Below are 16,677 nucleotides of genomic sequence, written 5' to 3' on the forward strand. Positions count from 1 at the left end.
CTGAACTGAATGATATGGATCGTGATAAAAGCATGGGTGCAGCTGATGCAAGGTATATTTGGTTTGTGAAGTTTGTGGTCTGGATTGTGAACTAAGCTAACAATTATTTTCTCTCAATTTCTGCTACAATTTCAGAGTTGCACCTGACATATGCGCAAAGTCGAAGAGGAAAAAAAGAGTCATTCATAATATTCCAGACAAGAAAAATATACAGGGGCTGATTGTCACTTTGGGAGATAACAGGCTCAAGCACCTATAACAACCAGGCCCCATCTGAATTATATTGGTGCGCTAAACCACAGCATCAATATTCCTAATTGAAAGGATTGCCATCTATGTTGCTGGTTTATTAATGGCTGCTTTGGAGTTCATAGGTTCATCATCACAACAGAACAATACAACACAGGAACATGCCCTTCAGCCCTCCAAGCCTGCACCGACACATTTTGCCCTTCCATACTAAAACTGTCTTCACTTACAGGATCCATATCCCTCTATTCCCTTCATAATCATGTATTTGTCTGAGCGTTTCTGTGTCTGCTTCCACCATCTCCTCTGGCAGTCCGTTCCAGGCACTCACCCCTCCCTTTTGTGTGAAAAACATGCCCCTCACATCTCTTTTAAACATCCCCTTTCGCGCCTTGAACCTGTGTCCTCTAGTAATTGACCTCTCCACCTTGGGAAATTAGCCTCCTACTTCCCACTCTATCTGTGCCATTCACAATCTTATAAACTTCTATCAGGTCGCCCCTCAGCCTCCTGTGTTCCAGTGAAAACAAACCCAGACTATCCACCTTTCCTCATAGCTAAAATCCCTCACACCAGGCAACATCCTGGCAAACCATTTCTATACCTTCTCCAAAGCCACCACATCCATTTGGTGGTGCAGTGACCAAAGCATGCAATAGTCCAAGTGTGGCCTAACTAAAGTTCGACAAAGCTTCACATAACTTGCCTATCCTTATACTCAATGCCCCTTCCAATGAAGGCAAGCATACCACAGGCTTTTCTCACTATCTTACGTTACATGTCATTTGTTTTAGAGCTAAAGTTGATTTTGAGAAAGTTTGAACAGTAGGAAAGATTGATTGTTGTGAAATTGAAGTCAGCACGAATGCAACTGGACAAAAATCAGTGTCGAAGACTTAGTAGGGAACAAGGGACAGACAGCTCACCCAGACATTCTGACTTTCAGATTTAGCTGAAAGCAGCTAAAATATGGATCACACCCCTCAACAGTGCTTTTGCTAAGAGTTATACTCAGTCAAAGGAAGCTGTTGCTAAGAGCCTGCTGCAGATTACATTTGACAAATTAAAGAAACTGTCATTATCACAGGGATGGCGCAAACCTAAAAAAAAAAAATCAACCTTTGTGACATTTTCAGAAAACCTAAACAACAATAAAGTCAGGCCAACACTTCAACAAAGACAACAAACTAATACAGAAGGAGACACACAATAAGGCTCCATCCATGGAAATGCTAGAAATAGATGGTTGCAATTTACAAGGCAATTGCAATTCTGAATGTCCCTTTTTATAAGGGTTGAATTCCTCTTTTTTAAATATATAATTCAATAATAGAACATGGGCTTCGCTGACTGGGCCCATCTCTAGTTGCCCTTGAGAAGGTGAGCTGCCTTCTTGAACTATTGAAGGCTATTTGCTGACAGGGAGGGAATTCCAGGATTTTGACCCAGCAACAGTGAAGGAACGGCTATACATTTCCAAGTCAGGATGGTGAATGGCTTGGAGAGGAATTTGCAGGGAGTGGTCTTCCCATGTATCTGCTGCCCTTGTCCTCCTCAATGGAAGTGGCCATGGGTTTGGAAGATGCGGTCGGAGGAGCCTTGGTGAATCACTGCAGTGTATCTCATAGGCAGTACACTCTAGTGATATGGAGTGTCGGTGGTGGAGGGAGTGGATGCTTGTGGCTGTAGTGCTATAATCGAGCGGGCTGCTTTATCCTGGATGTGTCGAGCTTCTCAAGTGTTGTTGGAGCCGCACCCATCCAGGTTAGTGAGGAGTATTCCATTTCCTGACCTCTGCCTTGTAGATGGTGGAGAGGCTTTGTGGAGTCAGGATGCGAGTTACTCATTATGGCACTGCTAGCTAACATTATTGATGTGGTGAGTCCAGTTCAGTTTCTGGACAATGGTGACCACCAGAATGTTGATAGGAGGTGACTTGCACTCGTAATGCAAATGAATGCCATGGAGCAGTAGTTACATCCTCTCGTTAGAGATGGTCATTGTCTGGCATGTATGTGGTGCAAATGATATTTGCCATTTGTTAGGCCAAACCTGAATATTATCTAAGTCATGCTGCATTTAAACGTGGACTGCTTCAATATCTGAGGAATTGTGAATGGTGCTGAACACTGTCCAATCATCAGAAAGCATTCCCACTTCTGACCATATGATGGTTGGAAGATCATTGATGAAGCAGCTGAAGATGGTTGCGCCCAGGACACCCCTGTGTAGAACTAACGTCTTGTGGCAAAATGGTAATGTCCTTACTTCTTAACCAGGAGACAGAAGACACATGACACCAGATTAAAGCGCAACAGGTTTATTTGAAATCACAAGATTTTAGAGCGCTGCCTCATCGTCAAGTAAAGTGGGGGGTCAGGTTAACCAGGAGGGCTGCATTCAAGTCTCAGCTGCTCCAGACACAGTAAGATCTCTGAACAGGCCGATTTGAAAAACATACCCTGAAGAACACCTACAGTAGATATGTCTAAGAAACCAAGAAGCAATTCACTCAGCATGGGAATAGACAGGATTTATCCCTTTTGAATGGCAGCTGCTGCAGTTATGAAGGTGTAAGTGTGTACTGTACCTTTAAGAGAGAGAGACAGAGAGAGAGAGAGACAGAGAGAGAGAGAGAGAGACAGAGAGAGAGAGAGAGAGAGAGAGAGACAGAGAGAGAGAGACAGAGAGAGAGAGACAGAGAGAGAGAGAGAGAGAGAGAAAGCTAACAAGGACTGACTGAAAAGCACAGAGAATGCTGAACAAGGTAACAAATAGCTGGAGTTGTGTTGCCATGGAACAAAAACAAATTCGGCCAGTTTAAATTATGCCCCGATACCAAAATCCAATTGAATTGGAATTTACTGTTTGATGACAGTAACCAATGAAATGATGATCTGATGTTTTGAGGTACAATATTGGACATTTTGAACAGTTAGGGACAGAACTGCCAAACACCAACAAGTACAGACTGTTAGCCAAATAGCTTTCGGAAATGTACCTGTCCAGGAGGAAGATTGTGCTGAAGAGATGACCCAGGACTGAAGAGATGACCCAGGAAACTCAACAGAGAAAAATTGACAAAGTTGATTGGTTTTGAAAAGTGATTTTTTTTTTGTAAATCTGAAACAGGGCTTAATTAAAAAAGCCAGGATTGTAGAGTGGGAGGTATAAGGTACGTTTAAAAGATAGGAATTGTAAATAGTGGTTTTAATGCTCTCAGAATAAAATTGCTAATTTTCATTTTAAATAGTGACCACTGGGATAGTTCTTTGTCTCTCGAAATTTAACAGATTACGGCGTGAGATGAGTTTCTATGTGTCTGGTTTAAATTAGCAGAGGGGTTTAAACTGTGTCATGATACTGCAACACTTCAGGAGTTAGTGCTCCTAAAGGCACTTTAAGTCTGGTCTCAAATGTTCTAACGTATGTAAATATGAAGGTGTAGGTGTGTACTGTACCTTTGAGAGAGAGAGAGAGAGAGAGTGTGAGAGTGAGAGTGAGAGTGAGAGTGAGAGTGAGAGTGAGAGTGAGAGTGAAAAAGCGAGAAAAAGCTAGCAAGGACTGACTGAAAAGGTGAGTCAAAACCTGCAAGCTCTCCAATCTTAAACAGATTTCGTTTGGAGGGTTCCAACCCCTGGGGCACTGCTTGGAGAATACATTTCCCAGATGATTCCCATGGAGTGAACCGTGCCAGGGATTCTGCAGCGTCCCTGTGTACAACTCCAACCTCTGCTGCTCCTACAACACTCTGGCCATTGAAATATCTGGGCCAGTCCTTGGCAAGGGTGACATGGTGGCTCAGTGGTTAGCACTGCTGTCTCACAGTGCCAGGGACCCGGGTTCGAAGCCAGCCTCAGGTGACTATCTGCGTAGGTTTCTTCCGGGTGCTCTGGTTTCCTCCCACAATCTAAGTACGTGCAGGTCAGGTGGATTGGCAACGCTAAGTTGCCCCACAGTGATAGATGCATTAGTCAGGGGTAGATATAGGCTAGAGGAGTGCATCTGGTAGGGCTGCTCTTCAGAGGGTCGGTGTAGACTTTTTGGGCCGAAGGGCCTGTTTCCATACTGTAGGGAATCTAATCTAATCTAAAACAAGGAGCAACACCATACAGGTTTCCTCTTGTGAGGTTTCAAACAGGGGGTTATGTTTAAAAATAAGAAGCGACCTGCTTAAGACACAAATCCTCTTTCTCAAATAGCAGAGAAAGGGGAGTCTTTGACGTTTTAAGGCAGAGGCAAACCAAATCTTGATAAAGGGGTGAAAGGTTGTGGGAGGTAGGTGGGAAAGTACAGTAACCAGATCAACCATGATCTACTGAATAGAGGGGTCTAATCTCATCTCATAATTTACCCCTGAAGTCCCTCATCCTTGCAAATCGGTGTCGAACTCCCTCAAAGCCAAATCATCCTTCCTAAGTACGGTGTGCAGATCTGCTCTCAGTACTCTAAGAGGGGACTAACTTGGCTTTTGTATAACTGCAGAATAACATCTGTATTCTTATGCTCCAGCCCTTTAGAATGAAGGCTGGCATTCCATTAGCCTTTGTCGCTATTTTCTGCATCTGATGGTGGCATTTTGAAAAGCTGTGCAGCCGAACCTCCAAATCTTACTGACATCCACTGTACTTCCCTTCATGCCTTCTTCGAAATACCTTGATCAATCCTTTTTGGTGTGAAATGGATAACCTCACATTTGCTTACATTAAAATCCATCTGCCCACAGCTTTGCCCATTTGCCTAATCTATTAATATCCCGTTGTAATCTTGTGTACAAAGCTGCCCGATGTTGTGTCATCAGCAAATTTGGATATTTGACTTTTTACCCAAGTCGCTGATGAATATTTGTGAATAATTGAGGCCCCAATACAGACCCCTGTGGGACACCACTAGTCACAGATCCTGCCACCTAACCAATTTCCAATCCACATCAGCAATCTGCCCTCAATTCCACAGTCTTCAACTTTAGCGAACAGTCTCTAATGTGGAACTTGATCAAAAAACTTCCCAAAGTCCTTTGTACCTCCATCCACCACCTTTGTCACCTCTTCAAAAAGGGCTGAAAAGGTGTTGCTGGAAAAGCGCAGCAGGTCAGGCAGCATCCAGGGAACAGGAGAATCGACGTTTCGGGCATAAGCCCTTCTTCACCTCTTCAAAAAACTGAGTTTTGGTCACTTCGCCTTCGTGAGTCCGTGCTGACTCACCCTGATTGGCTGAAACTTTGATTATAGATTCCAATAATTTCCCCACTAGAAATGTGAAGGTAAGTGATCAGCAATTCCCTGGTTTCCTACTTCTTAAAGAGCAGAGTGACATGAACAAATTTCTGATCCAAAAGGGATTGATCAATTTGTTATTTAAGATGACAAAATGTTAAATATAGTGGATGTCCAATTAGATTTGGGGATTCAAGTCATAGCTCTTTAAAATGAGCCAGGAACAGGGGCAGAAAATAGTCATGGATCAGTGGTGCTGGAAGAGCACAGCAATTCAGGCAGCATCCGAAGGCCTGTCCTCGGATGCTGCCTGAACTGCTGTGCTCTTCCAGCACCACTGATCCAGAATCTGGTTTCCAGCATCTGCAGTCATTGTTTTTACCCCGCAGAAAATAGTCAAGCAAGCTAACTCCTGAACCCCAGGGAACTCTGAAAGATGATGTTTAGAGTATTGTCAATATGCTCTCTACCTCCTGATGACAGTGAGAATGAAGACAAATAGATAAAGAAAGAAAATGGATTCTTGAAAGTTTGTAAATAAATATATTACTGGTTAGTGAATGAATTGTCCTCACTTATTCCTACGCATCATTCAGATGTCACATAACAGGAGATGCTCCTAAAACAATACCATTTCATTCACTGCATTCTCAAAGTGATAAACTCTATGGCTCTAATGGAGTTTACTCATCCCCTCAACTATTCCTTCTACTTTGTTATTAAACAGTGATTTCAATGCATGGTGTTGCACTTTTTGCCATTCTCCGTTATGCTTTGCTGCCACCTAGTGTCCACTATTAAACTGCGGGCAGAGATCAATCAAGGCAACATATGGCATTAGCCAAAATTGACACACTGGGGACGATTTTTGGCAACACCTTCAGACACAATGATTCTCTGAGGTGTGTGGACTGTGGTCTTGAGCACAAATGCCATTAGTACAAGATGCCATCTCTGTGCTGAGGAAGGCCTTCAAACTTCAGACTCGTATTTGAACTACTTTGCCTACACTTGCTCCAGCGCCCCCTCCCATCAGCTGGCTCAATGCAAGCAGGGTGCTCTAAACACCTACTGAATGTACAACCACCAATTAATATAAGTAAAGTACTTTGGAGGTCTAAACTAAAAGCAGGAAAATGATGCTGGAAAAACTCAGCAGGTCTGGCAGCACCTGCAGAGAGACAAAAACAGAGTTAATGCTTCAAACCCAGTATGAATCTTCTTTGCAAGTGACTAATCGGCAATTACCCCGTTGGTCACATGTCACTTGCTACCCAAAAGGTTTTCTGAAACGTCAGCAACATTTCTGGGCAACGTGGTAAGGATTAGGGCGTTCCAGTGATATTAATTCTGAGAATGCTCTCAGACTGTCATTGAAGGGTCTGAAAGCATATGGATTTTTATTGGGGGGGGGGGGAGAACAGCTTCGTGTCTCAGAGGAGTGAGATCTAACACCTGACTCTTCGTTATGACATCGATAACAGACGACGGAAATAACTGTAGGGAGGCCAGTAACCTGTCACCAAGTCACCCTTTATTTACAAGTTAACAGTCCTTGACACTGATCCAGCTCCCTCGTAGCCAGCTTTCAGACAGAACAGAACGTCTGTTTATTTTTTGTGTCACTCCTGTTTATACCTATCAGCCAGGGCTCTCTGATTGGACCAGGTTAACAGCCCCAATCAGGGAACTCATATTCTATGAGGACTACCAGGCTGTATTCACAACAATCATTACACATCAAGGTAACTTGTGCATCGTTGCTACATTCGTATAAACTACACATTTTTGTAAAACAAGAGCCTTAATGCTGTTGATGTGGTGTACGTGGATCTCCTGAAGCCACTCAGTGCAATGCCACACAACAGAATTGCAAGGAAGGTTATAGGTCAAGGAAATAAAAGGAGCAGTGCCAACATGGATAGAAAACTGGCTTTAGGATAAGAAAAAGACAGTAATTGTCAATGGATGTCCTTCAGCTACTAAAGGTGGAGAGAGCAGTAAGATGGTGACATGGCGGCTCAGTGGTTAGCACTGCTGCCTCACGACGCCAATGACCTGGGTTTGATTCCACCATTCAGTAACGTCTGTGTGGAGTTTGCACATTCTCCCTGTGTCTGAGTGGGTTTCCTCCAGGTGGTCAGGATTCCTCCCACAGTCCAAAGCTGAGTGGGCGAGGCGGATTAGCTACGGGAAATGCAGGGTTACAGGGAAAGGCAGTGGTGGGTTGCGCTTCAGAGGGTCAGTGTGGAATCGATGGACTGAATAGCCTTCTTTCACATCGTTGAGATTCTATGATTCAAAAGCATACAGTGTTCTCAGCTTTATTAATAAGGATATAGAATCTAAGAGCAAGGAAGTGATGGTGAACTTGTACGGGACACTGCAAAAGCAGCAAACATGGAACCCTAAGTTGTAGTAGATATTTTTATTTGCACTTTACAGTGGTATGGCTGGGGATCACAATGCAACATTCACTGGAAGTCTAGATTATTCTATCTTTATAACATGACCATTTCACAAAACGTAATGGTTCTAGTAGAGAACACTGTCTGAAATGTGGTGGAGGAATTCACGGGGCGGTGGTTGGTTATTTAAATTGAAACAATATGTAGTGTAATTAGGAAAAGGCAGAAGATTTCCACGGGCATAATGCTCAAGAGAGATAGGATGGTGCACAATGGGCTGATACCTCTGCAACGTAACAATTCTGTGAAATAGTTTAGTACCTCCAACACTTAATTCCCTCCAAGTTGTGCAGTCGAGTTGCAATTGTAAGATTTCAATTCATGCTGAACACAAATTAACCCTTTTAAGTTTACACATCAATGCATACACACAAAAATTCAACAGCCTCCATACTTATAATAAATCAGGCATGTATCTTTCTTATCCTCACAAAGTATTTCAATTAAAATGCAGTTCACTAGATAACATTAAGAAAAACTGCAAAGTTCTGAGTGAAAGAGGAATTTTCTGACATACTGATTCCAGGAAAAAGAACCATTCACATAAACACTACTATAAAGTTTTAAATAGTGGGTGGATATCTATTATAAAACTATCAAGGGAAAACAGTTTTTAAAAAATTCCTTGGAATCACTGAAGAGACCGTGGTTATTTAATTGATGTTGAGTATCCTCAATAAAAGTGAAATTTGTATCATAGAATCTGTACAATATGGAAACAGGCCATTAGGCCCAACCAGACCACATCAACCTCCCCTCCCCCCCCGAAGAGTAACCCACCCAGACATATTCCCCTACCTTGTTACTCCACATTTACCCCTGACTAACGCACCAAATCCACATGTCCCTGAACACTATGGGCAATTTAGCATGGCCAATTCACCACACCTGCACAATTTCGGACTGAGGGAGGAAACCCACGCAGACACGGGGAAAATGTCTGTGTGGAGTTTGCACAGTTTCCTGAGGCGGGAATCGAACCAGAGTCCCTAGTGCTGCGAGGCAGCAGTGTTAACCACTGAGTCACTGTGCCACCCCTGTAGATCTGAATTCTTGATGAATGGACTGAAAACAAGAAAAAGCCTTTCAGTCAGGTGTTATAAATCCATCTCCTTGATCTTGCTGCTCAGTTAATCTTGTAGATGTCTTAATATAAGGCCTGTTTAAAAGTTACCCTTGGAATATACTGTTCTGGTGCATTTCTTTGTCCAGCTTCATTGTGTTTCTTCCCCCACCCCAAGTTGGATAATCAAAAATAGCCTTTCATCTCAATATGTGAACCTTTATTCTAATGTGTAAAACTCCAAGAAGAACAAACTAAACTCACTCTCAACGTCAGCAAAGCTAAGAACTGATCATTGACTTCAGAAAATAAAAGGAAAACAGACCCATTCGACATCAATGGAACTGAGGTGGAGAACTTCAAGTTCCTCACAGCGACAATAACAACCTCCCACGTAGATGCGACAATCAAGAAGGCACAACAACATTTCTTCCTCCTCAGTGCCTCAGGAAATTTGATATGTCCATAAGGACCCTCACCAACTTCTACAGATGCATCATTGAGAGCATACTGTCCAAGTGAATAACGGCCTGGTGTGGCAACTGCTCTGCCCAGGAATGTGAGAAACTGCAGAGGAAGGTGTGCACAGCCCAGACCATCGTGGGAGCCAACCTTGCTTCCTTGGACTCCATTTTGCATGGCTCATTGCTGCAGAAAGGCTGCCAACATCATCAAAGACCCATCGCACCCCAGTAATGCTCTCCTACAACCCCTTCCATCAGGTAGAAGATACAGAAGCTCGAACACACGCACCAGCAGGTTCAGGAACAGCTTCTTTCCAGCCTTTGTTAGACTGATGAATAGATTCTCTAGCCTCGAATAATGCTGATCTTGCTAACACTGATCTAGCCTAGCACATGCCCTGTGTAATGTAACCCCTGTGTATCTCGAAAACTTTTTGATCTGTACATCCTTGCTTACCAAGATGTGCCTGTACTGCTCGTAAACCAAGCTTTTCACGATCCCACAGTACACATGACAATAAAACCAATAAGTGATGACATCACTTCTCACTGTGCCTCAGTACACGTGATAATAATTAATAAAATCTAACAAAATAGGAGGTGGCTTTAGTCATTGTTAAGTACAATTCATGCTGGATTTTGTTTATTAATGGTCTCATGAACTTGGTTTAACCTGTAATCAGGTGATTGCTGTGGCCATCTTAAATCAGTAATTTTTAAATAAGTATTTTAGTCGATTATAGGTGCCAGACAATAGGATTCACAAATTGATAAGTCAATTTTTATCACTTTCAATAAGTCATTGAAACAAGAATATTAGTCAGTCAGCTAACACCCTCTCAAACAGAGGGACTAGAGTAATTCTTCCTTTTCAGCACAGTCGATGTGGAACATCACAGGTACATTCGATCAGTGCTGAAAGGTTTGATCCTACTTAGCACTGCTCAGTGGCCTGGAAGTTTGTTCATTTTGTTAATCAGCTGGAAAAGAGGCATGTTACTGCACAGTAAAGTTAATATCATGTTGCATAGTGCTTATATGATCTGTGGAACGCAGTGCCCCATTTCAAATAGTTAGACTTCAACTTTATCCATTTTCACAAAGGCACGGGGAAAATTAACCGTACCTTATTTCTCCTTTCCGAAATATTTTTGGATTGTGCAAGAGAGATTAAATTTTGAGCGATATTGACTAATAACATTACAGCAAAGCAATCCATGTCATCAGTAATTTGACAGATGAGTACTGTTAGGTATTATACTCCTGTTCAGAGCAAGGTGAGGTGTCAGTTAGCTCGGTTGACTGGATGGCTGGTACAGTGACATCAACAGCGAGGGTTTAATTTTTGCACCAGCTGAGATTACTGGGAAGGATCCTCCTCCTCAACCTCTCCCCTCCCCCCCCCACCCTCCCCAGATGTGGTGACCCTCAGTTCAAACTACGACCAGTCATTTCTCTAATGAAACAGCAGCCTGTGCAACTTTACCTTCATCTGAAAGCAGAACACTTTGTACTGAATAAAAATTACACCAAGACACATTAGCACCAAATGATAGCGAAAGCCTCATTTTAGGAGTCTGCTGTATTCTGACAGCGCGGCCAGTTGTTGAACATGGTCTTGCTGCTGCCAGTTTTACCAATAAGGCCTCTTTTCTGTAATAAACATGTAAAAATAGCCACAAGAAACTAGACTCAGCATGAAATGCAGTGACTGAAATAAACAACATTAAAATAAACCACATTATGCAGCCTTCAGGTAGACAAATCAACTAAGGTAAACAAAAATGATTCAATTTGAAACTTTCAGTCTGCTCAATAAAAAGTGAAAGAACTGCAGATGCTGCAAACCAGAAACAAAAACAGAAGTTGATGGAAAAGCTCAGGCGAGGAGAAATCAGAGTTAATGGTGACTGGAACCCAGAACGATAACTCTGATTTCTCTTCACAGATGCTTGCTCGGTCTGCTGAGCTTTTCCAGCAACTTCTGTTTTTGTTTTCAGTCTGCGTTTTGATGAGGTTTCTGCTCCAGAGTTAAGTGTACACACACGGGAGGGTTAAGGCCTTGCAAAGAGCAAGTATTGAGTGAGGTGCCAGAGGGCTGCAATTAATAATAACGCGCATTACCAACACCTTCAAAAGGGGAAGGTAGGTACATCAGAACCGCCAAACTATAGCCGCCACATAAAATGTGTTCCGATCAGGTCTGTACAAATCAGCGTGTTCATGACAGCCTGTGGGCTTGGCTCCTTCCAGGAGAGAATGTTACACAGAAACAATTACTCCTGACAGAAAAATATATTAATTGTTTGTCTATTCATGCTTTTTTTTTTAATGTGCTGACTACCTGACCCAGCAACCACTCACTTCCGACAGGAACCTTAATACTTCTTGGATTAATGAGAGAAGGTGGAGACAGACTAACCTGGGTCATATTCACTGAAAAAGAAAAGCACAATTCAACTTGCCCTGATTTCCCCATCTTATAATAGTCTACTTCAGAAGCAATCACAACCTGAATACTATGGGTGTAACAGCTACTGAATAAACACCGTTATCCTCCCACCAGACTCCAGTTAGTTTAAAGCATTTGAATCTTCTTGTAGTTTAGTCACTTATTTTCTTAACCCAGTTACAGAAACTGATGGGGAAGTCATTAAAATCACACATCATGTTAATTCATGTCAAGAAAATACAAAACTTGGAAAGAAGGGCTTCAATAACAGGAGCAGAGTGTTTAGGAACTATTTTTGCAGTAAACAGCTTGCGACAGAAGCTTGCCTGAGGGGAAACTGCCTTCATTCCAAGCTTGAACTATACAAGTATTTTCAGTGTTACAATCTCCCAGTCTACAAGTCACTGAGTCAAAGCAAATCAAGAGGTCTTCACCTTACAAAACGACGAGAGAGGGTTTTCCAAACATTTCAAAAAGACTCTTACCTTTTGATGGTCTGTGTTATGGAGGTCTGTCTTTGAAATGCAGTCCGCCTGTGTTCATTCGGTGGTGAAGATAACCTTGTGCTTTCAGGTGGCATGCTGACACTTCGCAGAAACGGTTGAGGTCTTGGAGGCTGGCCCTAAAATAAAGCAAAAGGGATGTTACTTTCATCTAAAAAGAAGAGTTCGCTTTAAATTCACCAGCCACTTCCATCACCTGTCATCCTCAGCTGCTCTGCACAGATAGAGAGGCATAGTTGTTTGATTTGATTTATTATTGTCTCGTGTCACTAGGTACAGTGAACAGTTTTGTTTTGTGTTCAGTACATACCATACAAAGATCATAGGGTGAGAGAACACAGTGAGGAACACAAACGTCCGGCTGCAGAGGAGGTGCACAAACAGCAAGCTCAACATTAGATTTGAAAGTTGAGAAGTCCGATCAGACGTCTAGTAACAGCGGGGAAGAAGCTGTTTTTGAACCTGTTGGTATGTGGGCTTAAGGTTAGTATCTTCTGCCTGACGGAAGAAGTTGGATGGGATTGGAGGGGCCTTTAATGGTGCTCGCTGCCTTTCTAAGGAAACAAGTAGAATAGGAGGGGTCAATGGGTGGAAGGTTGGCTTGTGTGATGGGCTGCCCATCCAAATTACCCAATTAACAGCTGGAATTACTTCATAATAGGGCAACATCAACGTGCAGTTCGGCAGAAACCCAATAGTCAACCAGCAAAAACAAACTGCTGGCCTTTAATTGCGAAAACAATAGACTATAAAAGTAGGGCAGTATTTCTGTAGCTACACAGGACATTAATGTAAGTACTGTCGATGGATTTGATCACTTCATTTATATGAGGCATATCCTTACATTGGAAGGTTTTTCCACAAGGTAGACTCCTGGGATAAAGACTGAGACATTAGTTATTGGAAATTAGAAGAAAGAATTGAACTAATTGAAGGAGACAAGAGGGGGCCTTGATAGTTAAGGTGCTGGGAGGATGTTTTCTCTCATGTGGAAAACTAGAACGAGGAGGTACGGTTCAAAGCAAAACCAAAAGAGGTCTCCCATCTAAGATGGAAGCAAGGAGAAAGCTCTTCTGTTGGTCGCCTCGCTTTCCCAGTGAAAAACAGAGATTGGTCATTGCATATACTCAAACCCGAATTCAGCAGGAACGTGATTGGCATGGGAGGGAGGCTTTATTCGGGACGGTGGAGGGATGGTGGCAGGGAAGTAGAGTTAATGCCACAATCTCATCAGCTATTATGTTACTGACTCCCGAGGCAAGCTCCAGCAACAAGCTTCCCCAGCTCACGATCTTACATTGCCTCTGCCAATCTTTGATCATTCTCCACCCTCACTACCCACCAGCAGTACCTGCATTCCCCCATGCTATTTTAGCTGAATGGATGACTCTCCTTTTTGCCAATGTTACCTTTAGGCAAGCTGTCTGGATTTTTTTTGCAAGTCCTTTCAAGATAAATATTTGGCAATTTGCCCTTTATGTACCAGAAGCTGGGGTGGGGAAGATGCCAGAGGTTGTGGAGGGAAAACAGGGCCAAGGAACATACGACAAATGGCAGGACTTTGAGAAGTCTGAAGGAACAGATGAACCTTGAAGCTTATGACCACATACCTCCTGCATGTGGAGGACAGGTTGATAAAAGTGGTCAAAACATGAGATATTGACCAGGCCTTAGAGCACACAAGTTGAGAGGTTACGTTAGAACTGATTATTCCACATCAGCAGAACTGCATACAGTCTGGACACTATTACAGAAAAGGATGCAATCATACTAAAGAGAATACAGTATAAAGGAGATGTACAGGGAGGTTACTGAGAATATAGAACATTAACACAGAAGATTGGCTATTGGTTTCTTGAAATCGGAGGTGACCAAGGGCAATATAACTGAGGTGCAAAATAAATTGCATGGGCACTTGACGGAGTAGAAACAAACTGGTTCATCGCCCATCAGCAGACTTTTGAACCAAAAACAAATGATTTGAAAAACAGCTATCAAAAAGTGATATTTCACAATAGGAAGAGCAGAAATAAAACCCGGTATTGTAGAACTGTCTGCTTTCACATCGAACTTACATTCCTATTGACTCGAATTCAAGTACAATATCAAGCAATCTGACAGGTTGCTACCAACTTAACTTGCACCACCGGAGTCAAGCATTCTCACCATGATATTGCAGAGTATTGAGCACCGTGATATGCTTTTCGAACTATTTTTATTTGCATCGAGTGTGTAATGATATAGACTCTTCAGTGTTTGACCCATACACACACCTTCCTCACAGAGATGTACAACTTGGAAACAGACCCTTCAGTCTAAGTCGTCCATGCTGACCAGATATCCCAACCTGATCTAGTCCCACCTGCCAGCACCCAGCCCATATGCCCCCACACCCTTCCTATCCGAAATACCCATCCAGATGCCTTCTAAATGTTATAACTGTACCAGCCTCCACCACTTCCTCTAGCAGCTCATTCCATACATGTACCACCCTCTGGGTGAAAACGTTGCCCCTTGGGTCTCTTTTATATCTGTCCCCTCTCAACTTAAACCTTTGCCCTCTAGTTCTGGACTCCAGGACCTCAGGCAAAAATAGTTTGTCTATTTACCCTATCCATGCCCCTCATAATTTTATAAACCTCTGAGGTCATCCCTCAAGCCCCGATGCTCCAGGGAAAACAGCCCCAGCCTGTTCAGCTTCTCTCAATAACTCAAACCCTCCTACCCTGGCAACATCCTTGTAAATCTTTTCTGAACCCTTTCAAGTTTCAAAACATCTTTCCGATAGGAAGGAGACCAGAATTGCACGCAATATTCCAACAGTGGTCTAACCAATGTACTGTACAGCCGCAATATGACCTCCCAGCCCCTGTACACAATACTCTGGCTAATAAAGGAAAGCATACCAAATGCCGCCTTCACTATCCCATCTACCTGCGACTCCACTTTCAAGGAGCTATGAACCTGCACTCCAAGGTCGCTTTGTCCAGCAACACTCCCTAGGACCTTATACACTTAATGGTAAGTCCTGCTAAGATTTGCTTTCCCAAACTGCAGCACCCCGCATTTATTCGAATTAAACTCCATCTGTCACTTCTCAGCCCAAAGGCCCATCTGATCAAGATCCTGTTGTAATCTGAGGTAACCCTCTTCGCTGTCCACTACAACTCCAATTTTGGTGTCATCTGCAAACTTACTAACTGTTCCTCTTATGCTCACATCCAAATCATTTATGTAAATGGAAAGAAGTAGAGGGCCCAGCACTGATCCTTGTGGCACTCCATTGGTCACAGGCCTCCAGTCTGAAAAACACCTTCCACCACCACCCTCTGTCTTCTACCTTTGAGCCAGTTCTGTATCCAAATGGCTAGTTCTCCCTGTATTCCATGAGATCTAACCTTGCTAATCAGTCTCCTGTGGGGAAGCTTGTTGAATGTCTTACTGAAGTCCACATAGATCACATCTACCACTCTGCCCTCATCAATCCTCTTTGTTACTACTTCAAAAAACTCAGTCAAGGTTGTGAGATATGATTTCCCCACACAAAGCCATGTTGACTGTCCCTAATCAGTCCTTGCCTTCACAAATACATGTACATCCTGTCCCTCATGATTCCCTCCAACAACTTGTCCACCACCGATGTCAGGCTCACTGGTCTATAGTTCCATGGCTTGTCCTTACCACCCTTCTTAAACAGTGGCACCACATTTGCCAACCTCCAGTCTTTCGGCACCTCACCTGATACAAATATCTCAGCAAGAGTCCCAGCAATCACTTCTCTAGCTTCCCACAGAATTCTCGGGTACACCTGATCAGGTCCTGGGGATTTATCCACCTTTACCCATTTCAAGACATCCAGCACTTCCTCCTCTGTAATCTGGACATTTTGCAAGATGTCACCATCTATTTCCCTATAGTCTATATCTTCCATATCCTTTTCCACAGTAAATATTGATGCAAAATGCTCATTTAGTATCTCCACCATTTTCTGCAGCTCCACACAAAGGCCGCCTTGCTGATCTTTGAGGGGCCCTATTCTCTCCCTAGTTACCCTTTTGTCCTTAATTTATTTGTAAAAACTCTTAGGATTCTCCTTAATTTTATTTGCCAAAGCTATGTCCCCTTTTTGCCCTCCTGATTTCCCTCTTATGTATACACCTTTATACTCTAAGGATTCACTCGATCTATCCTGTCTATACCTTACATATGCTTCCTTCTTTTTCTTAACCAAACCCTCAATTTCTTTAGTCATCCAGCATTCC

General features: G+C 42.9%; 1 protein-coding gene across 5 annotated transcripts in view; it reads right to left on the reverse strand.

The window, feature by feature from the left end:
• rhbdf1a (rhomboid 5 homolog 1a (Drosophila)) overlaps positions 1–16,677 on the reverse strand; it is a 359,396-nt gene that overhangs the window by 122,045 nt on the left and 220,674 nt on the right. For all 5 annotated transcript variants that reach the window (XM_043711146.1, XM_043711147.1, XM_043711150.1 and 2 more), the window contains one exon: positions 12,398–12,534. In XM_043711146.1, coding sequence (XP_043567081.1) covers positions 12,398–12,534 — 137 coding nt within the window. The remainder of the gene's footprint in view (positions 1–12,397; positions 12,535–16,677) is intronic.

Source organism: Chiloscyllium plagiosum, chromosome 21 (genome assembly GCF_004010195.1).
Source record: "Chiloscyllium plagiosum isolate BGI_BamShark_2017 chromosome 21, ASM401019v2, whole genome shotgun sequence".
Classification (NCBI taxonomy): Eukaryota; Metazoa; Chordata; class Chondrichthyes; order Orectolobiformes; family Hemiscylliidae; genus Chiloscyllium; species Chiloscyllium plagiosum.